This window comes from Lycorma delicatula, chromosome 8 (assembly GCF_047948215.1).
Source record: "Lycorma delicatula isolate Av1 chromosome 8, ASM4794821v1, whole genome shotgun sequence".
In the NCBI taxonomy this organism is placed as follows: domain Eukaryota; kingdom Metazoa; phylum Arthropoda; class Insecta; order Hemiptera; family Fulgoridae; genus Lycorma; species Lycorma delicatula.
This window is the reverse complement of record NC_134462.1, coordinates 139,368,041-139,392,679: the sequence shown is the minus strand read 5'-3', so window position 1 is coordinate 139,392,679 and position 24,639 is coordinate 139,368,041. Positions and strand designations below refer to the sequence as shown.

The 24,639-nt window shown below is 28.9% G+C and overlaps 1 protein-coding gene across 3 annotated transcripts in view; it reads left to right on the top strand.

Annotated features, from left to right (window-relative positions):
- Positions 1–24,639, top strand: part of sl (small wing phospholipase C gamma 1) — a 70,692-nt gene that overhangs the window by 5,528 nt on the left and 40,525 nt on the right. For all 3 annotated transcript variants that reach the window (XM_075373236.1, XM_075373237.1, XM_075373238.1), the window contains exons 2-10: positions 3,654–3,837; positions 5,689–5,838; positions 6,892–7,030; positions 8,788–8,950; positions 11,303–11,494; positions 12,205–12,320; positions 17,851–18,057; positions 21,688–21,914; positions 23,160–23,365. In XM_075373236.1, the coding sequence (XP_075229351.1) occupies positions 3,654–3,837; positions 5,689–5,838; positions 6,892–7,030; positions 8,788–8,950; positions 11,303–11,494; positions 12,205–12,320; positions 17,851–18,057; positions 21,688–21,914; positions 23,160–23,365 (1,584 nt within the window). The remainder of the gene's footprint in view (positions 1–3,653; positions 3,838–5,688; positions 5,839–6,891; positions 7,031–8,787; positions 8,951–11,302; positions 11,495–12,204; positions 12,321–17,850; positions 18,058–21,687; positions 21,915–23,159; positions 23,366–24,639) is intronic.

Here is a 24,639-nt window from a genome sequence, read left to right as displayed (position 1 = left end):
GGTTTCAATTAACCACACATCTCAGGAATGGTTGACCTCAGACTGTACAAGACTACAGTCCATTTACAATCATACATATCATCCTCTGAAATAATATGTTACAGTGGTTCTGGAGGCTAAACAGAAACAAAAGAGAGATTTTAATAGCCAAGGAATAGTTTATTTTATTTCGGTATCAGAGATAGTAAACATAAATCAGTATACTCTAACTTTTTAAATATATCTTAAATAATTTTTTTATGAACAAAGGTGTTCGGATGTTTTTGAAAGAAGTAGTATTCTATTAAAAAAATCAAACGATTTTTGCAAAAATAATTTAATATAATTACAAATAAAAACAGTAAATGATAGAAATATTAATTTTTAAGAAAATCACTACATTCTCCTGATAGGGTGCAATTTGTTCAATTATTTATTAACATAAAGATTAGATTTGAAAATCATGTAGTTATTAAATCTATAGCTAGTAACCAAAGTAAATTATTTATACTGCTACAAAACGATAAAGATATTTAATTTTTTTTATTACATATTAAATCACAAGCAGATTTATTTCATAGTCATTCAGTTAATGAATTGTATCTCCTGACTGTTTAGATAATTATCACAATTAATTATTAAAAGAAAAAAAATAGGGAATAAAACTGAACAAAATTCATTGAATATTAATTTAATTGTAAGTAAATTCTGCAGTCTAAATGTAGATTTCTTTCTCACATTAGTAAGATAAATTATCATTTTCCATCATGACAGAACTCTGTAATAAAACCATTTATTTGATTAATACCTGTTTCAAAAAAAGATTCATTTTAGATTATAAAAAATTTGTTATTTGTAATTGTCAGAACAAAAATACAGAAGATATTGTGATGAAGAGTGAGAAATCACTATTGAATCCGCAAAACAAATCGGTTGATCATGTTTATCTCTTATTTTGTACAAAGGAATAAGCTGATATTATTCTACTGAGAATAATTTATAGTCAGAATTGTAGGATTTACTCCCAAACCAGTTAAGGAAGCTCTTATCCATTCCCCATAATTTGAGAAGCCCATAAATTGTTTGGTAGGCCCTACCGGAGAGTTAATATAAAAATTTTGATGGAAAATTTTTTTAATATATTTATCCTTCTGTGAATGTAAAAATGACTATTCTTTTCATTCCTAATCGACTTGATAACAGATGAATAATTTTAAAATTTTTAATTTAAAGTTTCCAAAGTTGATAATGTTTCATTAGATCGCTAGCTTCATCGAATAAACAGTTCCATGTTCTTTATTACTTTAAAAGTAGTAGTTAATACAATTACCATTTAAAAGCAAATACATCTAGATTTGTTGATTTAAAGCAACTTTTTTTTCTGAAGATCAAAAAGATATATAAAGCTGAAATCTACCTAATTTAAAAAGACAGCTTTTACTTCACATCAAAATAGTCTGCTAAATTTGGTTTGCCAAAGTTTATTAATAATGTTGTTGCAAAGCACTTAAAGCTAAAGTTATTGTTGGAGTTCACTTGAATCAGAAGATACATATTTGAGATGCAAGTGAAAAAGTGCAATTGATTTTAAATTTGTCTCTACACATTTGTTAGGGTTTTATTTGTGTATTTGTGTAGTATTTATTCAAGCATGTAGAAATTTGATTGTTTGTTATATAAGTACATCTAAAGTATCTATATTATTACATTGTATTTATGATTTGTTTAGCAAGGCGGTTGATTATTTCAAACTCTTCTACTGCTTACTCCTTTTGTGTTCATGAAGCTACAACGTACCTTAAAACCGCTCAGAGTAGTTTTTTTTTGCAATTTCTAACGCATTGTGTTTGTTTAGTAAGTGTTTTCTGGATTTGACTGTTTTGTACTGTTTTAATTTTGTTAAGTGTTAGTAAAAAACAAGAACAAGCTCCAAAATATTCAGAAAATTAAAAAATGACTTGTCTCAAATCATTCAACCATATACTAGTTTCTAGAGTACGATATGGTGACTTCTCAATATACCTGTGTCCCAATCAAATGGAGGAATGGTAAATGCTATGGAATACTTTTAGATGTGCAATCGGATACATTGGTCCTTACATTAAATTACTATTGCACAAAATGCAACAACAGTTGTTTTGGTTGTTGAAACAACATAACCGAAACAAAATAAAAAAATATCAGTCATAAAAACAAACAAAGGTTCAGTAATTCCTTTTACGTTGTACCTTTACCTACCTGCATAGAAAAAAGTCACCACAGATAATATGGTTTTATTTAATAATGTTATTAAATAGATGTTGATAATTATAATTAATGTTGATGGAAATTTAATTAATTTAATTAGATCCAGAGTAAATTGGAAATAAAAAAAAAAAAATGTACAGATAAAATCAATTTAATATACTATATACTGAATTGATAGTTAAATGAATCGATTAGTTTGGAGTATATACTGTAAATAAGCGTTAAATTATAGTATTTAATTAAGTCGTGCAATAAGTGGTTAAATTTTAGAATTTCACTGAAGAATTTAAGTTACAATAATTTTTTTTATTACAATAAATGTAAACGTAAAAGTAAGTGTTAGTCCATTTAGTTGTTAATATTGGTGTCTTGTAATGCTTGTAGATAAGTTCTAGGAATTGGAAAGATTCTTAAATTTAAAAAAATAAATAAAAACCAGTGGATTATGTTAGACAATTAGTTGACATTTCTTTAAAGAGATTGTTACTAACATAACAAAAAATACTCATAACAGACATGCGTTTTAGTGACAGCTTTCTTTTGTCACAATAACTTATAATTATTTTATGTTGTAACTATTAATGCATTCTGTAACAGATTATTATACAACAAATATTTACACGAGTAAAAATTCCTTTTTTGTTTTTTCGAAAAAAATTAAGCCCACGTAAGGTTTTGTAGATCGAAAAATTAGATTCATTGTTGTATTAGAGAGAATGCATTTTTTTATGATCTATGGCTTGTCAAAAACGCATTGACAGCAATAGTTTATGCATTGTAACTTAATAGTTTTCGCTTGGTAATGGAAAGTTGTCAAAAAATATATATCGTTCAAAGGGGATGTCGTAAACAAAAGCACCACGATAAAGGGTTTTACTGAATAAACAATGATTTTAAGAAAATTTACAGACGTTCTAGACATTCAGATTTAAAACAAAAAAATTACCACCAGTAATAACTTCAGTTGGAATTGCAGTGCAATAATATCAACAACATTGGTTATTGATTGATATTATTACATGCAATTAAGATTTTTTATGCAGCCAATAAACTTACAAAAAAATTTTCATTTCATTTTTAAAACAATCACTTTGTTCAATTTTTATCACGATTTTGATGGATATCAAAATCTTTGAAAAAGGGAAGTAAGTACATGAAATCTGTATTAAAATTTATTGTCTGTTTTCTTTCATAATATATATATTTTGTTATTTTTCTATTTCACCTGCATCTTAATTGTTAATGATAATTTTAGAAAGCGGCATGTGAAAATAGTTAGTATAGCTGATCTTTTAATTTATTTTTTTTCATTGATATTTTATTTTCTAAGCATATTTAATACTTGTTTATTTCAGGTATAGCTAGTATAAAGAAATAGGAAAGATATAACGTTGTTTAGTTATTAATATAAATGTTTATTTTCTCAGATGGCAGCTATGATGAATATAATTCCAGAAATGGAGCAGATCATTAGCCAGTTGGAGCGAGGAACTGTTGTTTCTAGATTTTATCCTCGTAAACGCCCAGAGAAGAAAACATTGATGATAAAACGTGAAACGAGACAAATTGTGTGGGCTCGTACAGCTACACCTAAAAACTTTGAAGGAGCTGGTATGCGATTAAAATATTTAATAGCTTTCTTTGTGAAATATTCAGCTTACTCTTATTTAAAAATAAAAAAAATATATAATCTAAATGGGTATTTGAACAGGAAAAATATTTTCTGATCTGCATTTTAACGAGAATAAAATTTTATCAATCGATTAAGAAAGGGGCATTGCTTAAAATCATTACATGGCTTTGCAACTTGAAGAAGCATTTGGGTACTTTGTGACTGATTTTATCATAAAAATCATTCATCAGGGTTATGCATCTTGTTATCTGGTTGTATTTACTCGAACATTTTTGTTTTGCCCCTCATATGATGAAAATTGTTATTTATTTTACTGGACGCATGATTTTCATCCAATACACTCTTATTAGTATTGTTGTCAAATGTATTAGTTTCCCCTCAGTCTTTGAAATTACCTTTTTCATGTAATATTGTTCTGATGTGTTAGATTTAGATAGTGAAATTGAATTTCTTGATGAGGTGATGTCGCTCAGCTGCAGTTTGTTTATTACATACATACTTACTGTTAAAGTGGACTCGGTTACAATCCAGTTTGTATCATTTACGTGCAGGAGTAGTTACAGAAACAACGGTAGTCACGAAATCCATTAGCTATAAATTTCTTATCCTTAATGAAAGCTCATTTAATCCTGATCTCGATCTTATAACATTTTTAATTCTAGATGGCAACAGTCTAATTAGGATGTTCATGACCGAGGCTAATTTTCTATCCAAATTGGCCTTCTCTTACATTTTTAAGTAACAGACTACACTTCTATGTACCACACTCCAGCTCTGTGCTAATAAAGGTGACTTAAAGAGGAGATGCAGGAGAAATACCTGTAAACTATAACCAGTGTACATCAGTCCTGTAGCTTCACTGAACACATGTCTTAACAGCTGGTAGTCATGATGTTTACTTAAGCGATCAGTCAAGTTATTTGTACTCCATCTAAATAGCGACTATATTGATATTTTCTGTATATACTTAAAATAAATATTTACTAATCTTTTGGCTGTGCATTTATCAGTTTTTTAAAAAATTAAAGTGCTGAGTACGTTTCACCTTTAATAGTGACTTATTTCAATCGAGTTGTGCTTACTTTTCATTCTTCAACGCTATTCAAAATATTAAATTGTTATATCGGTATAAAATAAATGCAGTGATTATTTTATTGAAATCTATTTTAATTAAAATTACTTTCATTAAATTTTTAATTTGGTTTGCTTAATTAATAAAAATTAATATTCGTTTTTGCAATTTTCACATCTTTAGGATATAAGACTGAAAAATTTTAAATTGACTGAAGTATTACTCGGGAAAGAAAACATTGTGTGCTATTAACATCATGGTTTAAATACTGAGAAGTTTCTCTCAGTTCGCTACTTATTAGGCCGTTCATTTATTGTTTTTGATGATACTGATAACCAATAAAATATTATAATTAAATTATTTTAAAAACTTTTAACTTAAAGAAATGTGACTATACTAATAGCTGTGAATAAGATTTTTTTCTATAATTTAAATAAAATTTTTTTAACTTTTAATCTGTAATAAATTATAAAAATTAGTATTTTTCAGATGAGATTTCACAATCAAATTTTTTTGTATGTTTAAAGAAATTGACTGCAGTCAATCTTTTAAGAGTCTTGCTGCCTTAAATATATTTTGCTTTGAGTTTCTGTAACCAGATGTTCAGAGTGTTTATCAGATATGATGAACTCTTGATTCAAATGTGTGTGCATTACAGTCTGCTAAGGTTAGTTATGTTAATTATGTTAAAATCTGGTAACTTCTCTTTTCACAAATTAGAAAGAATTATTTTACACTATTGTGTTATTTTTTTCAGTTGAAATGAGAGAAGTAAAAGAAATAAGAATTGGAAAAAACTCAAAAGATTTTGATAGATGGCCTGAAGAAGCAAAAAAGTTAGAAAATTTTCGATGCTTTATTATCTTTTACGGACTGGAATTCAAACTAAAGTCTCTTTCAATTGCAGGTGCAAACAATATTTCAATAAATCTTTTACATAATGTAATGCATGAAGTATTCTATAATTCAGATTTTATTGTGAAACATAGGAGGCATGTGTCTTAAAAAAATGTAAAACTATTACTAATTTTTGGGTATAAGATTATATACATAAGATTCCTTTTATCAAATTGTGTAGAACATCAAATTAAATTATCATTCATTAGAATTATAAATTCTAAAAATTATAATTATGTTCAACTATTAAAATTAAATTATCAAGAAAATTAATATCAAATTGTTTGAAGTTGAATGTAAGCAATACTTTGATCTCTGTATTGAAAAGAACATGTTTTTAAAATAGCTGTAAGTTGTAAAAAATTATTCGTGTTTATTTGATATGATTGTCTTGATTCAAACATTTGTGCATAACAATTGACTAAGGCTAGTTATATTAAAAGGACATGTTTTTAAAATTAGTTGTTAAGTTATAAGAAATTATTCATTTTCATTTGATATGATGAACTCTTAATGTAATGCAGATGTGTGTGTTTTTCAAACAAATTAATTTTTCATTGTTTAATTTAATTATCAAAATTACAAAAATAATTGTAGACTAAACAATAATAATTTACTTATGACTTTCCATTAGGCATTATTAGATTTTAACTAAGTTGATGAATAAAGTTCATAAGTATAGGGTTTGTAACTGTTTCCTTAAACTCTATTTATTTGGGTACTGTTGACTGTATATTTGAGTCTGCATTTTGTATCTGCCTCCTGACCCTTAACACGCATTTCTTTATAATGTGGAATGCGGTTCAGTTGCTTATTTTACACTATTCTTTGTTTTTAGTGTTGATTTTATAGCCAGTGATGATTCTGATTTGTGTTAATGCATGTTGGCAACAGGCTGATGTCTGGTTACAGATAAGTTGCTTTTATGATGATAGATGACTTTTGTAGTATATGAAAAATGCCAAGCCAACTGAGATTTGAACCTAGAATGTTGGCAATGAAAGGAGAATATTGATTTATATTTATTAGAGAATTTTGAGATTATTTTTTTTATGTTGTACAGCATTATCTGAAAAAGAATGTGAATTATGGGTTCGTTGCCTTCGTCATCTTGTTCCTGATACCATAAATGCTCCATATCCACTACAAATGGAAAGATGGCTCCGTAAGGAGTTTTATGCGATGGAAAATTCAAGAGAGATGTAAGAAAATAAGAATATTATTTTACTTTGTATTAACTTAAAATAAATATTACTATTTTGTAGAATTATATATAAAAAAAAAATCTGGTAAAGTATTGTGCAACTTTCCTGGCTATGCTGGTAGATTCATACAGTACCTTGCACAGCTTTTACATTTTAAAACCTTTCCAGCTTTATCGGAAAGTCTTTGGGATTCAATCTTAAAATTCTTATTTTTATTTTCATAATAAGTATTTAAATATAAAAAATTAAAAATAATTTTTTAAATTTTGGGGACCCCATATCATGATCTTTTTTTATTGTTATAATGATTACCAAAATAAGATTTCCAAATAAAAGGTTTTTTGATTTAAGGGGCTACTTCAATCTGTTACAACAATTAAGTAAGCGGTTTTTTTTTACAAAAAAGTGATCCTTAAAAAAATTTAAAAAAAAGAATAATTTAAAAGTATTGAAAAAATAAAGTATAACTTTTATGAATAGTAATGAAAGAAATTTATTTTGATTTTGGGTCCAGGCTATATTATTGGAGACAAACCTGCTTAAATTTTATTTGCCCTTAGAGAAAAAGGAAAAAAAAGTTTTTTGACTTTATAATAAAAGTCAAAAAAAGCAAAAAAAAGCAATATTATATTTTTTAGAGGTCAGGAATAAATTAAAAATTTTCTAAAACTATTTATATGTAGTTTAAGCTTAATAAATCTACTTAAGTAACGTTTTCTCTGAATCTAACACCTCCAATAAAGGCGAAAACAAGAACATACAAATTAAAAAAAAAAACTTTTCTGACAAGGTCAGGTTTATAATTTTGGAAAATTATAGACATTTTTTGATAGCCCTTTATATAAAATATCTAAACATATTTTTTTAATATCAAAACTGATGGGAGAGATAGCAAAAAAAATAAATACATATAATTCAACTTTAAGAGGTGGGGATATTGATTTAAAACAAAAAGTAAAATTACAGATTTGCCAAAATAAAGTTTTTTCATTATATTACCTCCTGAATTAATTTAAAAAAATAATTAATTATAAATTTAAATAAATTGATTATGAATAAATCTTTGAAAATATTAATAAATTAATATTTTTTCTTCAAATGGTTATTCCTGAGACATACAGCCAAAAGCAGTGTGACACACATGTATGTGCACATACATAATTGCAAGCATTTGCTTCTTTCTAGATGAACTCATCAGACCCTAAAAAGTAAAGATTGTAAATAAACTGATACCCCAATTTTTGACATGATCACCACCATACTTTCCCCTTTAATATATCTGTTGTAGCTGTTTTGTCAGGAAAGTAAAAACTAGTAGAGATTTCAGAGTTTTTTTTATTGGTGTAGTATTATTTATTTAAATTAATTAATTCTTCTCAGTAAAATAACTAAGGCAAATATTTTTATGTTAATATATTATTTTTGTATATTTATAGAAAGTATTTTCAGAGGTACCTCTGTCATTTGTTCTTTATAAAAAAAATATTAAAATTTAATGTTCTGTAAATTAAATAAGAATACATCAGTAAGATAATTATTATCTTAAAATAAGAGTATATTTCTTAAATATTTACTGCGTATGTGATTAGTTAATTTGCATATAAAAAACGTAGTATTCCTAATAAAATGTTCAACAAAATTTAATTACTATAATTTCTCATTTTTACTTTAACCAGATACATCTGCAAAATAATTTATGTATTTAAGATTTATATTTACTGCAACATTACTCTCACTTTGTTGGTTTTTTCTAGAGTAACTTTAAAAGATTTAAAAGGATTTTTACCAAGGATTAACTGTAAAATTTCTACAAATAAATTGAGAGAGCTGTTTCAAGAAGTTGATACACGGCGACGTAATGAACTAGGATTTGATGACTTTGCTGAACTTTATCATAGATTGATGTTTGATTTAGGGGTCAGTTGAATGGTATTTTATCTCAAATTGTGATTACTATTTACTTATTATTTTACTAAATAAAATGAGTGTTTATTTGTACTGTGCATGTCATTAGATATGTTTGATAAGGATCAGAATGAAAATAATATAGAAATTGAATATGAATGAATTACAATAAGGAATTTAATGATTATTTCTATCAAACATGAGCACTAAAAAAATTCAGTCTCAAATGCTCGACAGGATATCAAAGTTCATAAAAAAGACCATTTAGTGACAATTTAAATTCTCTGAATCGCTTCAGTACTTTACACATTTTCAATGCTATCTTTTTCTTATTTTTAAAAGTTCAAAATTCTGCTACTCAGGATTGATATTTAATGCATAAAATATGATTTCTTCAGATTTTTTTCATCGTTCAGTTAAATTTTGTTGTAATTTGACAGTACAGTACAATGCTCTACTCCATAAAATTTTTATACACTGTAAATAAATTAGCATTTTGCAGACTTTGTCATTTTTTTTATAACAAAGTAGAATTAAATAGAAATGTTTTTATAATTAGGGAAATTTATCTGTTTTATCAGATTTTATTAAACATTTTTCTACCCCAGTTCCCTTCATTATAAGTCATTATGAGAAAGTTGACTCCTGTTACTACAGTATTGCAAAATAACTGATCTGAGAAATTTCATTTTTATAGAGAATCATAATTTTTTTATCTTCAAGTTTCCTGGAACATTGTACAGTGACATGTAATTAAAAAATGAATTCCTGATAAGTGTTGTTTGTGTTTTTGAATGCTTTATTTTAATGTATGGGAATTGAGATAGATCAATAATGATTAAGCTGCTTCATGTTATTAATTATTTTAAAACTGTGTATGAGAATATTTTATTTTTTGAAATGTGTACTTAATCATTTGTAGATAACCGTTATCAGTCAATTTTCATGTGTGTTATTTTGTAATGAACGTTTATAGAAAGTCAAAACATTTCATCCAACCGATATGTACTCGCTCATTATTTTATCAATAAACTTATTGAATGCAATTTATTTTACGTGCAAAATTTTTTGTTTGTTTGTATCTCTGTCTACTCAAAAGATTTACCACAAAAATTCTTCCTTTAATGTAGCTGTTGAATCCCTTCTAAAGTGAATAAAAGAAAAACTAAATGAAGAATTACATGTAGTAAAAATAAAAACATGCCAGCATGTTTTTATTGAGGCAATCGTATTGGTATAGTAAATGTGTATATGACATTGGTGTTTTATTCCTGTTAGTTATGAATAAGGACCACCCATCGTTTTTCAGATTGGATGATTTTGTTTTATGTTTGGAGTAGCTTATTATTTAATTTTTTTTTGCTTAGTTGTTCATTCTGCGGAGTGATTCAGATTTGCACAGAAATAATTTGAAAGCTGATTTTGGAGGTTAATAAAAGCAAAAAAAAGTTCCTGTAAATATATATCTGCCGTATTGAAATTTTTGGGACCCAAATTAAGAGGCAAATTTGGTGGTTTTATATGTTTTTGATCTGAAAAATTTAATAAAACATGTTTTAGAAATGTACTAGAGTATTTCTGAGAAATGAATAAATTAACAATTAATATAATCCACCTTATACCAGCACATTGATATGTACTCTAGATCTTTTGGCCTATCTGGAAGCCATCATCAGGAGTTAAAATTAATATATTTAAAGTCAAAAGTTTAAAAAATCATAGTTAAAAATTTAAAAAGTCATGTCTGTCCTGGTCCTACTAGTATAATGTGTTTGAGTATATTAGTAGGACTGGGACAGTCATGAGTGTCTTTAAATTTTTAACTATGATTTTTTAAACTTTTACTAATTTAACTATGATTTTTTAAACTTTTACTAAATATATTAATTTTAACTTGATATGATGGCTTAATATTAATTTTAGCTCTTGATGAAAATTCAGTTCTGAGAAAGTTGTAGAAAGCTCAAAAAATTGGAATAAAAAATTCTTTTAGGTTGCTGTAAATTAATGTTAAACTAATTAAAATTTCAAACAAAATTTGTAAAGAATATAGTTCTGAGAAATTGATAAAAGTCAATAGAAAACAAATGCAAATTTCAAAACGTCAACTTTAATTCAAAACAAAACAGTTGTAAGTGTGCAGAAAATGAATGTAACATAAAAAATAGTTAGAACAAATTTAACATTCACAGAAGGAAATAAAGATATTAAAAAAAAAAAAAGAATTTTATTACTTTTTTTCTAATTCTTGGTCTTCACAGTTATTAGAGAATTACAATGCAAGTAGTTCAGCTTTGGGAGGTTTTATTATATTAATCTTTGCATTATGTCATATATTAAATTTATTGCTAATTATTATTGCAGACATTCAGAGAATGCTTAGAAAATTATTGTGAGAGTGGTCGTAGTGGAACTGTTAGTGTACAGAAACTAATCAGATTTCTTGCTCAAGAACAAGGTGAACGTGTTGATGAAAAGGAAGTATCACGTCACATGAGGGAATATTTACAAGATCCACAACGAAATGTGCAAGAACCATATTTTACAGCTGATGAGGTATACATTGTAATTTTTATATTATCTGTTTTAAATTTATCATTTGTTTTTTTTAAAATTGCATTTTAAAATTAAGATTAGGTAAATTGGGGTTTGTGTCTTCACTTTTAATAATCATATCCATTACTTGTGTTGTCCTCCTAACCAAAAGATTAATTTATTTAAAAAGATAATTAAAATCATAATAAGTTTAATACTTGATTTGCAACATCCTGCTTTTAAATCTACCATTACGTATGTGAGTTTTTATTGCGTTTTTTTTTTTTGGTTGATAACTAAAATCTAAAACTTTCTTTACTAAAAATAAAGTAATACCAATGAATAAAGTGAGGGAAATAAAGCTTGTTTTTAAATAATATAAGTTACAGATTTAGTATTTTTTCAAATAGATAACAACATAAAGTATGAGGGAGATTCAAATGTATATAAGAATTTCAAAGCTGTAATTTATTTACAAAGTACAGTGAGGTAATTCATCCTGCCTTGTACTGCACTTCTGCTAGTGTATATTAAGTTTAATAATCCCAGAAGAGAAATTTTATTATTAATTTAAAATTAATAAATTTGTTATACAAATTTCATTGTATAACAATGAAAAATAATCATTTTTATGTTTTTTGATAATCTTTGGATGAATTTTTTAAATTATTATGCTTATAGTTTATAATAATTATAATTATTTATATTTTATTATTATAAATCTATTATAGTTTATGGACTTTCTCTTCTCAAAACAAAATGAATTATGGGATGTTCGATATGATAGGATTTATCAAGATATGAGTCGTCCATTGTCACATTATTGGATTGCATCTTCTCATAATACGTGAGTAACTATAAATATGCATCTCTTTTGTTTTGGTTAAAGTGATTTAAAGCGAAAATAATTTCAGTCATAACTAATACACAGAATGATTAACAAAGTATGTAGCAAACTTTCAGGACATGTTCTATGGGTGAAACTAAAGAAGAAAGTTCATATAAACATAGGTTCAGAAATCCTTCATTAGTGTGTCAGCTAGCAAAAGTGTTGGTCTAATTTCTGCACCTTCAGTAAAATTAAGCCAGACTGTAATTCTTAAGACTTTTAATGGTATAGTATTTTTAATAATTTTCAAGAAGTATGGGGTAAAAGACAAAAGATTGGGGTTGAAAAACAGATTATTTTATGTTTGGCAAAAAATAACTTTGTTAAGTGGATAATAAATATTTGAAAGTTTCTAACAAAACTTGTAGAGAATTTGATTCTGAGTAAAATATTATGGCTAAAATTTACAGCAACAATATGAATGTAAGACTTTTGAAGTTTATTAAACAAAACAAAATTTTCAGTATTACCAAACAGAAAAATTAAGGGTTTTAAGAAATAACAGTTACCAACACAAATGATAAAACCAACTTAACTTACAGACAAATAAACTGCTGAAAATGTCCTCTGCCACTGTAGATACAGCACACCGCTCAACGAACAATGTTTTGGTGGTTTTATGTATTTCAATATGGTTGTTTTTTATTAGTTGTACCGCACAGAGCATTCTAGCTAATGCTTCTCTTGAATTACACTTTTGTTCATATACTAATGATTTCAAGTGACCAACAGGTAGTTCTCCAGTGGTGTTTAATTTGGTTCTTAAGAATTACAATCTGGCTTAATTTTACCGAAGGCACAAATTCTGGGTGAAATCTTTCCCTAGCTGATACTCACTAAAGAAGCTTACTGAACATATGTTTATCATTGTTTTCACCAGTAGAACGTGTTCTGAAAGTTTGATGTTACATTGTCCAAAAATCACTTTGAATAAGCCAGTGAATTTGAAAAAATTGATTAATTAGATTAGAATATTTGATAATCACATTGAATGTTCCCAATAAATAACAGTGAATTTTTAAAGGAATAAATTTTGATTTATTCTGTCTATTTAAGTTATTCAGAAATATATAATTTATATTTAAAAATGATTTAAGTATGCTACCAAAACAATGATTTTTTTATTTACAAACAAATTTGTAATATTATATTATAATATTAATAAATATATATTATTAATATTATAGTATATATATTCAGTTTTTGGTCAAGGTCGCAGACACAATGTTGTTCGAGAAACCACAGTTTTGCCGATTTCGCATTAAACGAACTAGGGTTTGTCAACAAATCAGTGAATGGTGTTATAAACAACATGACCCAAGGCTGTTTATTATTAAAATTCTGACCTGTGTGCGAATGCCGTTACCAGCTGTCACCAGTCTGCTCTCTGTGTGCGTTGGGTGTGTTAGTCTCGGTGCTGTGAACATTTTTTTTTTTGTTGACAATATTGTCGTGTCAAACTCTTTACAAGAATTTAGTTTTCTAAAGACTTTAATGTTTTACTTTCTGCTCACGGCTATTTTTGTATTATCGGATAAGCTAGAATTATTATTTTTTTAAGTGAAATGTTGACCATGGTAAGGCTCGTGCTATGTGTTTCTATTATAATTATAAATTAAACAATCTTCAAATAATGCCGATGTGCTCTTTTATGTGTTTTTTTTCTTATTCCCATTCCAGACTATCAGGTCCTCTCAGAATAATATTTTATAATATTACATTGGCAAATATTTACCATTCTGTTGGTAAATATAGTAATATCAGATGAATAACGTATTTTATTTTAGTAATTGATATGAAACAACTTAAGATTAAATTTTAATTCATTTTTCATTAAAAAAAAAAATTGTTTTGAAGAAGCAAATGTCTGTGGAAAATACTCCAATGAAAATTATAAAAAAAATACATGCACATATGAAAAAGTTATGATTAAATATATAATGAATGTTCTTGTTAAACAATATAACTTTGATTTGTTGTTTCATCCTACATTATAGCTATTATTTTAATAAAAACAAAATTTTTCTTCTTTATTAATTATTATTGAGAATCATTAATGTTTGATGTTTTCGTTCCTGAATGGTTTTTATTTACCATATATTTTATATGTTAGTCAGAGTTGGTTAACTGTAAAACGAAAAACAATATGTGCTCTTGTAAATATTGCTGTTAGAAATTTAATCCTAATTAAAAGCAAACAAATAATTTTTATTTATCAAAACAGCATTTTTTATTGCAGTCTTTGTGGTTTAACCACTGGTTTGGTCTAGTGGTGAACTTGTATCACAAATCAGCTGATTTCAAAGTCGAGAGTTATAAGGTTCAAATCATAGTAAAGGCACTATGATTTGAATACTAGATTGTGGATATTGGTGTTCTTTGGTGGTTGGGTTTCAATTAACCATACGTCTCAGGTACAGTCAACCTGAGACTGTACAAGACTACACTTCATTTACATTCATACATATCATCCTTATTCTTCCTCTGAAATAATTCCTTATGGTGGTTTCAGAGACCAAACAGACTTTTTATGGCTTGTAGAACTTGTGTGGTATTTATAACCATTAAAATATCATTTTTTTTTTTTTTAAAGAAGTAAGTCCCCATTTATAAATACCTCAGTTATAATTATATATAATATTTCATTTTAAAAAACTTTCTCCACTAGTCTTTGATAGTTGCATGTATGAAGTTAAATATGTTATAAAAGGCAATTGAAAAAGTACACAATCCTGATTTCATTAATTCATTTAATTTGGAAATTTGCTTTAAGGTTGGCTCTGATGGAGGAAGTGTAGGTAACCTTGTGACCAATAATCTATACACAACAATCAAATAATTGCTTCTTATTTTGTCTGTTGGTGGCAGGTGTACCATAAAAGAGTATGAGGCGTTTTACATAGTCTGAATGTGCATTTATTCTTGAGAGTTATTTTAAATTTCAATCAATTTTAAAGTATCGGCAGGACTTTTCTGTAGCTTTACCTAGATCAAATGTACCTGCTAAGTAAATAATTTTATGGCTGTTTGGTTCGTTTCAAAAAAACTATAATGTAGATAAATGAAAACAGTTTGGCTAGCCAACAGTTTTAAATGACAAATCTTTAGAATATGTCGATGTCTCCTTTGAATGATCACTCTAAAGTCAATAAAAAGGCTATTTAAGCAAATTGGAATGTTGTACAGGAGTATTTACAAAGCTACAAAGAAATTAAAATTAGATCCTTCTTGTATTCACGTCATAATAGGAATTGTGAAAATGCAGTCATGGAAAAAGACTCAATTATTGCTAATAGCTAATACATTTTTTTAGTGGTAGTATTTGTTTAAGTGGCTTTGTAAACAGCCAGGAGAACTGATAATGCAGTGTAGAGAACACTTGACATTTTCTATGAAACTACAGTGAAAAGATTGGAGTTTGATGTACAATTTTTCAGAAGAGAATAGTGGGCTCTATATTTTACATGGAAACTGTAACACCTGAACTATACTAACAAATTACAACTGGCTTCATAGCACTGCTAGAAAAAATGAACACAATTGCTGGTTGCAGCAAGATGCTGCAGCAGCCCACGTAGCGAATAATTTGATGTTGTCGCTATGCGAATTCTTTGGGAAGAAGATCTACTGTCAACAACTAAAGATCTATCTCCTCCAGATTTTTTTTTTCGGGTTATTTAAAAGAAAAAGTGTTCAGAAATATTCCTCGCACAAATGATTTACTCATGAAACATTCAAGTCAAAATATCCCATATCAGTGCTGCAACCATTAAAAAAGTGGCTGGTAACATAAAGAAACTTGTTGATATCTGTATAACTGCAAAGGAAAGACATTTCTGATATTTATTTTAACAAAATTACTGTAAGCCGTGAAATGATTTAATATGTATTTCTTTCTTAAAATTTAATAAAACTTTTTCATATATTAGTTTGTTTCCATTGCCACCGAATGGCTTTGATGGCATGTGACACTTTTGAACCTGTGGTAACCTTGAAAAGGGATATTGAAATTTTGTAGTGGCGGCCCTGAAAAGAGTCATTTGTGTGTTTGTCGAGGTAGCCCTGAGAAGGGCTGTTGGGTCCAGAAGCTGGTCTCTGACAAAGTCAGCTCTGCCCATGAGTGATAGTCAGGGAGTTACAACTCATTCGTTAGAATCAGACCCCAAGCTTTCCCTCAGCGGCAGTTGGGTTCCTACTACAATGTTCGCTATATTGGTGGCTCACATTGACCTGGAGTGTCAGGTCGGCATTGGTTGTCTTCCTCTGGCGTAGCTGAGGTGGTGCTCATGTGGCACCATTTTCACTACTAGGCCTCCTGGTGCTAGCAGGCTTCATGCTAGTCTGCTGCTGTGGTGGAGTTGCTGGCATCTGCCGCAAGATCCCATGTTGGGCAGGCCAAGGTGCTTGTTCTTTTCCTGGTGGAGATTGGCCACAGAATGCTTTCATTGTGCTGTTCAGCTCTCTTTTTATAGGCGCCTGTGAGTGGTAGGAGAGTTGTGCGGTCAGCTGGCTTATGGCTTAATGGGAGGAACGTGTGTGCAGGCGCATAGGTGGGCGTTCAAGTCCTAGTAAAGCCAACTATTTTTACACGGACTTGAATACTAGATCGTGGATACCGGTGTTCTTTGGTGGTTGGGTTTCAATTAACCACACATCTCAGGTATGGTCGAACTGAGAATGTACAAGACTACACTTCATTCACACTCACATACATATCATCCTCATTCATCCTCTGAAGTATTATCTAAACGGTAGTTACCGGAGGCTAAACAGGAAAAAGAAAGAAAAGAAAGAAAGGTGCATAGGTAGACTGCAAGTTCCCCCAACATCTACCAGCTAGCATCGTGCTCACTGATAGTAAGCATAGCATGTACCAGCACTATATATGCCTTTTTTCCATAAGGGTTTATTTTTATTAACCTCCAGGACCATCGTTCAGGTATTGCATCAGAGGATGAGATGTATGACAATTTTTCTAGCATGTGAAGAATACCATGCCTTATCAGGATTTGAACCCGGGACCTCCAGATGAAAGGCCGAGATGCTACGAAGGCTGGCTCCATAAGGGTTGTGTAACTTTTCCCTCACTTCATGTATGAGATTTTTATATATTTGCAAATCTTCAATTATTTCTTCTCTAAAGTCCATCATTACGTACAATTTTTATTATAACTTTATTGAATAAAATCACTGTAATGTAGTATCTAACCTTATAAGATATGTTTTAAAATTATATTGGTTGCTGTGAATATGAAGCTTTGTGTGTTAACAACTATGCACCAATGACAAAATTTCTTTTGTTTTATGTTTGTAGTTTATTAGTTTTTTAAATTTACTTTTGTATATTTGTAAAATAAATGTTAATTCACATTTTGGAAGTAAAAAATATTATGCTAGTTTCACATATATTACATTGTAATATCAATTTTCTGTTTTGGTATTGTTTTTATTGTTATTGTTTATAAAATAACATTCTTATTTGTTCCAGTTATCTTACTGGGGATCAGTTTAGTAGTGAATCTAGTGTTGAAGCATATGTTCGTTGTTTAAGAATGGGTTGTAGATGTATTGAATTAGATTGCTGGGATGGACCTGATGGTATGCCTATTGTTTATCATGGGCATACTTTAACTACTCGTATTAAGTTCATCGATGTTGTTCGTACTATACGTGAACATGCATTTGTTGTGTCTGAGTGAGTAATTTTCTGTCTTTTCATTTACTGAATTTAAACATTGTGTTTTTGTCTGTGTTCTATTTTTTAGGGTAGTTGTTATTATGTTTTAGGGAGTTATTATTATGTGCACTTTAATTATATGGTCATTGATACTAGATATACCAAAGACTTCATTCTTCTGTATGATCCACAAACAAATGGTAATAGACTAGATGATTGGCTGAAAATAATCTGAAATAAGCTGCATCAAATTAAATCTAGTGTACTACTTTAGTTGTCATTGAGTCAGTCACCTAGAAGAAGTTATCATTTATATCAAACAATGATGCTGCAGTAAATTAGTCTGTTGGATAATTGCTGCTTAATGGTATATAGTATTCTACTTGAATGTTTGGCTTTCGTAGATTACATGCCATTGTATCATAGATTTAAACTTCACCCAAAAAGTTTTGTTGTTTTAACCATATGTAGGTAATGTGTTCTGAGAGTACATGAAAATATTTGTTGTTTATGGATTATATATTTAAGAATTGTATTATTTCTGTTTTCGTTAGTTTTGAAAATTTATTTTGTTGATGTTTATTGTATGAGGCCGGCTGTAAGTTTTGCACGTTAGTGTGCTACACAGAGAAAAAAGATACTATTGAGTTGGGCGTGGCAGCACATCATAGCTAAAATCCCCCCCTAACATATCTGTGATAATGCGTTGAAATCCATCTACTGGTTTGTTTTCAGTAGCAGTTAAAATGGAGTAGAATACAGTCAATATGTCAATGTGGTTAAAACAGCGCACAGTGATAGAATTTTTAACAGTAGAAAATGTGAATCCTATGAATATTTATCATTTAAAAGCGGTTTACAGTAGTGAAGCTGTTGACAGGTGTACTGTGAATAGGTGGGCATTGAAATTTCACGAATGTGAAGCTGGTAAAGCGACAGTGGAGGACACACCTCACAACAGATGACCAGTTTCTGTGACTAACGAGAAACATCGAAAGGAGTTGGACGATTTACTTCAAAGTGACTGGTGAATCACCCAGCAATGCATCGCTATTCAGTTAGGCATCTAAAGAGCGAGTAGGCCATATTATTGAGCAACTAATACACCATATTATTGAGCAACTAATACACCACCGACGATGTGAAGAAAGCTGTGGCCACTTGGATCAGAGAAAGACTGCTAGAATTTTTCAGTTATGGAATGCAAAAACTTGGCACACGTTGGGAAAAGTTATCAGTGTAAACGAGGATTATATTAAAAAATAAATATTGCATTTTTTTATCTAAGATATTGTACTTTTATTCATTTCATTCCAACATCTCTTTTCATTCCCATGCTATGCATATATGTGCAAAATTTGTCAGCCAAGCCTCTTAGTTTTTCTAAAAAAAAAAAAAAAAATTGTATTTGTTTTTCACACTTTGAAGCAGTGAGGCGCTCTGTTACTCATGTTTTCCGGTTGTAATGCCTGCCTCTGCCTGGTTGTTTACCCTAAAAAAGAAACATAACATATTTTTTCAACTTTTTTTCCTTTATTTTTTACCAAACTCACCTCTGTTGCCTAGATTTAGCTTGTCTTGTAACATATGTATTGTATCCATACTTATTCAAGTTCATGTTATGTATTAAAATTTTATGTAATTGTCACTTTTGTGTTTCGTGATTGTAATACTTATAATACCATATTAAACCTTGTTTATCTGGACTCTACGATTTGTTTCATAGTCTGTTTTATTCTTTCCTTTCTATATTTGTATTTTATTGCCAAGATGAGTAATGGCCCTAGTCAAGACAATAAAATACCAATTGTGTTTGATAGATCATCATTTTACACTACCTACCCTTTTCCTTATTCTTGTTTCCTTCTTCACCATTATTGCATCTTGGATATAGGTGTGACTAGCAAGGTTAACCACGTTGAGGATGCTGAGACCTGATTAGTCTGTGCATTTATGGTATGCGGTAGGGGATTGCCTGCAGACTGACCAAGGAATATCTTTTCTTATCTGATGGCAGCTTAATAAGCCTAATTGCTGAAGTGATGTAGTAAAGACAGAAAAAAAAAAATGTGCGCTTCCTTTTTCCTATACTTTCCATTTATTTTAATATTTACTCAATTGAGTTTTAATTAAAGTAATTATAACCCATTAATAGCAGATAGTTCAAAAGTTATGCAGCCAAGAATTTGTTTATGTACCTCTTAGCAGCAGGGGAATACTGGAAAATTATTATGACATTGCCGTACTTGTGTAATTGTTTGTTGTGTAGAGATATAAAATAAATTTTTCACTAAGTATTTATTTTATAATATTGTGTGAGAATGTACCCATATTCATATGCAAGAATTGTTTTAAAATAATTTCCTAACTCATATTAAAAATAAATTAATTGTAAAATCTTTGCTGGATTGCTTTTGTAAATATTGGATCGGAAATAACAATAATAATAATAGTCTGATTGTCCTTCATGCTAACAGTTGAAGGCATTGATAACATTAAAAATTAACTGCTGCAGCCTTCTGGAAAATCACTGAGTAAACTGTCTTCTTGGCTAACGATTCCTAAAACAACTGTTTTAAGAACAATATGATGCTTAAAATTGGTGGCTTACAAGTCACTGTTGTTTTAGAAGTTAAGAACCAGATAAATTTAATGAATTAATTGCTGTAAGTGGGTCATTCTTTTATTAAAAGTACTATTAGAGAATTTTATTTCATTGATAAAGCATGATTACATCAAAATGACTACATTAATGCATAGAGTAATTGAAGTTAAACTTTTATAAATCCACATGTTTCAACTACATGAAAAAATTGATGTTCGGTTTTCCCTCTTGAGGAAGAGAATTATTTGCCTGATTTTTTTATTAAGAACAGTGTAAATATTCAGGTTTACCAAGACATTGTAACTAAATTTATTACTCTTTTAAATCCTAAAAGATAGATAGGTGCAATCCTATATGCAAGATGGTGCTATGGGCCTCTACAGCATCCAAACCACAAATTATTTTATGATCATCTAATCTCAAAAGGATTATTTTTCCTTGTTCTTCAGATCTCACATTACAGATTTTCTCCACACCAATGAAGAACTAAAGACTAATATAAAAATGAAATTAAAAAAAAAAATGTCAGAACTATGTTATGAAAGGTATTGATGTACCTTCAAATATGATTAAAAGATGGAAAGTTTATTAAGAAATAGCTAGTTGATGTTTATAAAAATTATTATTATTATTATATTCTGCTATGAACATTTAAAAAAATTAAATTTGTTAAATATCTGTTTCATTAATTATTTTTATTAATTTTCTTTTTTGTTGATGAATTAATTCACTCAAGCAAATTTTTTAGCTTATGAATAATGCCATGCCTGATTGTGATTTGAACTCGGGATCTGGATGAAAGGCTGAGACCACAGAGATTGATAGAGTACATTTATTTTGTATTTTTTGGCTTAGATGATATTTGAATCGCAGCAGAAGAGACTTGGTATGGGGGAATAAAACTTGAATTAAAAGGTTTGGGGTTAGTAGGTAGCATTCTTTATTCCCCTTTTTACTTTCGTGTCAATGTACTAATTAAGGTTATATTTTTGAAACTTGTAAAAAAATGTAATTTTAATTACTATATTTTTTTTATTTTTTAGTTATCCAGTTATACTGTCAATAGAAGATAATTGCTCATTACCTCAACAAAGAAATATGGCAGCTACTATGTCGGAAGTGTTTGGTGACCTATTGTTGACTCATTCATTGGAAAAAAATGAACTTACTTTACCTTCACCGAATCAGTTACGTCATAAAATCATATTAAAACATAAGAAGCTTCCTGAAGGAGGAGATGAAGGTTCTATTATGTGCCGTGTTGAGGATGGTAATTGCATACATTTTACTAATTGGTCAAAATTATTCAAAAATGTGTGAAGTAAGATTAGAGAGGGATAGGTAGAGGAGATATTATGTAAACAAACAGACTATATTGTTTAATAAAAATAGCCTAATAAGGAATCTTCGTATGTACATATATGTTTATATGTGAATGTTTTATTTTTCCTTCTGGTTTAATTCTGATTGTCTTACTTTCTTAAACAATATTGTTATTCTGTGCTATATAATTATATTCATAGTCATTTTCATGTTTATTTCACAAATATCACTCTGTTATTATGAGCCGTGGTTATATCCCATCAACAATCATATTCATTTTGGGAAGTGAAAATATTTAATAAATTGACATGCAAAGAAATATTTTCAGAAGTTAAGATCCATTTTTAAATTCACAACAGATTTTGGGATGGGTGAAACGCTTGTAAATTGTTTAAAAATGTCATATGGTTCTATAGTACAAGTTATGGTAGTAGCAAATTGCAGACATCTAGACCAGTGACACCTTAAAGTAGCCTTAAAGGCACTTTTAAGCAGGCTTAATTTTTACCTTAAAGCAGCTGACTGTCTATTTTACATTAAGGTGTTGAATGGAGGTGAATGATCTGCACATGTGGTAATGAAGAAAAGGCAATGATTTTTCATAAACAGCCTTGTAGGTGGGGTATCTGTGTACAGTAAATAGCAAATTCAGACATAACATACCATAATCTGTTTTATCTCTCTCTGAAGAAGAATAAATTCCTCACAACCAAAAATACTGTTGGGACAGGTATACATGGATTTAGTTACTCAGTTTTGAAAAATATATTTCTGACTTTTTGAACAAACATTTTTGTAGATTATTTATAATTTATTACTTAAACTTTTTTTTTGCTAAACATTTTTTTTAATGTTTTCTTAAGGTACAAAATTTAAAAGGCCAAAATTGTGTCCATAGGCAGAATTCTTGGCACGTATTGTATGTGCCAAAAAAAAATAAAAAAATTTTATGTCGCTTTTTTATATAAATTTACTGTATGTTAAACAATTCTTACAGTCCTTTGTAGTTTTTTAAGAGCCAGTGGGATTTTGACCTTTTCTTGAGTCTGATGGCTATGCTTCCTATGTAGGAAGTGTATGGCTGAGGATCCTACTGGGTAAAGGCAGGCTTCATGTTTCTCATAAAATGTAATTAATCTAAAATAAAAAAAAAACCATTCTTAGTCATTTGTAATGTGTAATTTGTTTTTAGGTAAAGATATGGATTTAAGAAATTCAGTAAAGAATGGAGTTTTGTATTTAGAAGATCCTGTTGATAAACAATGGAATCCTCATTTTTTTGTTTTAACTCATAATAAACTTTTTTATACTGATACTTTTCGTAGTAATCGTGAAGGTGATGAAGAAGGTGATAGTGAAGATGACAATGAGCCTTCAGGATTTCTTAGAATAAAAGAGGTTCGTTAATAAAAAAACTTATTGTGTAATTATAAGTATTTTTTTGTAGCTTTTTAAACATCAATATCAACCAAAAATATTGAGGTGGTTTGTGGTGCTCACTGTCTCTTTCTCTCTCTCTCTCTCTCATATATATATACAGCCACTCCACAGAAAGTACAGAATTAAAGAACATTCTTAGCTTACTTTTTTCAAATTAAAGCGCTTTTGGGCATACGCCCATCTTCAGTAATGTTTTTTTTAAATTTTACTTTTTTACATTTTCACATTAGATAACACGATAAGTTTATAGAACAAACTTGTTCAGTCAATATTAAATCAAAATCATTGTTGTCTTCTTCAATACTGCCCGATTCTTCATTACTGCTTTTGAAACATACATTCAGAGGTGGCTCAGGAAATGGAATAATTTCACTGTGAGGTACAGGCCTGATTGCAGTGAAGGATTTTACAGTGTGCTTAGTTTTTTTTGGTTCCTTTGGTTCATGCCAAACCATAGGTACACCAAATGGAAAAGCTTTCCATGTACCTTTCAGTCATCCTCTTAAATATAGAGAACAATTAATGCATACTAGATGAGGAGCCCACGTCTTATCCTGGTTACCAATTTTACACTGAAAGTACAAATGACATGCTTTTTTAATTAAAGGTGTGTTTTTTTTATTTGATTTTATGGTAAACTTATCAAATACATAACAAAAGGCATCCACATCATTTAGACAATTTTGAGGCATTATGACACTGCACTGTTAGAAAACTTAAGACAACAGCAGAACTAAACAAGATTAATTGATTCCTTTAATTCCAATGCTTAATACAAACAACACAGCTGTGTTTTCAGCTACATGTTTTAACCTGCGCAGACATGATTAACCTTATCCATGAAGGCTCACTCTTCAGTATTAGATATGATGTCCTAATATGTGACTATGATACGATATGATTTAATTTCTTGTAGTATTGTTTATTTATAGCTTACAAATTATGTTAACAAAGTTAAACAATAAAAAATGAGCTAACAAAATACATATAGGACTTAAAATGCTAACTATACATTGAAAAAAATCCTTTAATTAAAATTTAAAAATTTTTCAAAAATGGTAGGTGAAAGATTCTGAGTTCATATTCGTTTTCAGCATCAAAAAACATTAAAATCATGTATCGCATGTTATGAAACAAAAATTATGTTTATCTCTGTGTAATCAGGAGCTAAGTCCAGACTATATAGTGGTGATCGTAAATTTCCCATCCAAATGTTCTCAGTAAATCATGTG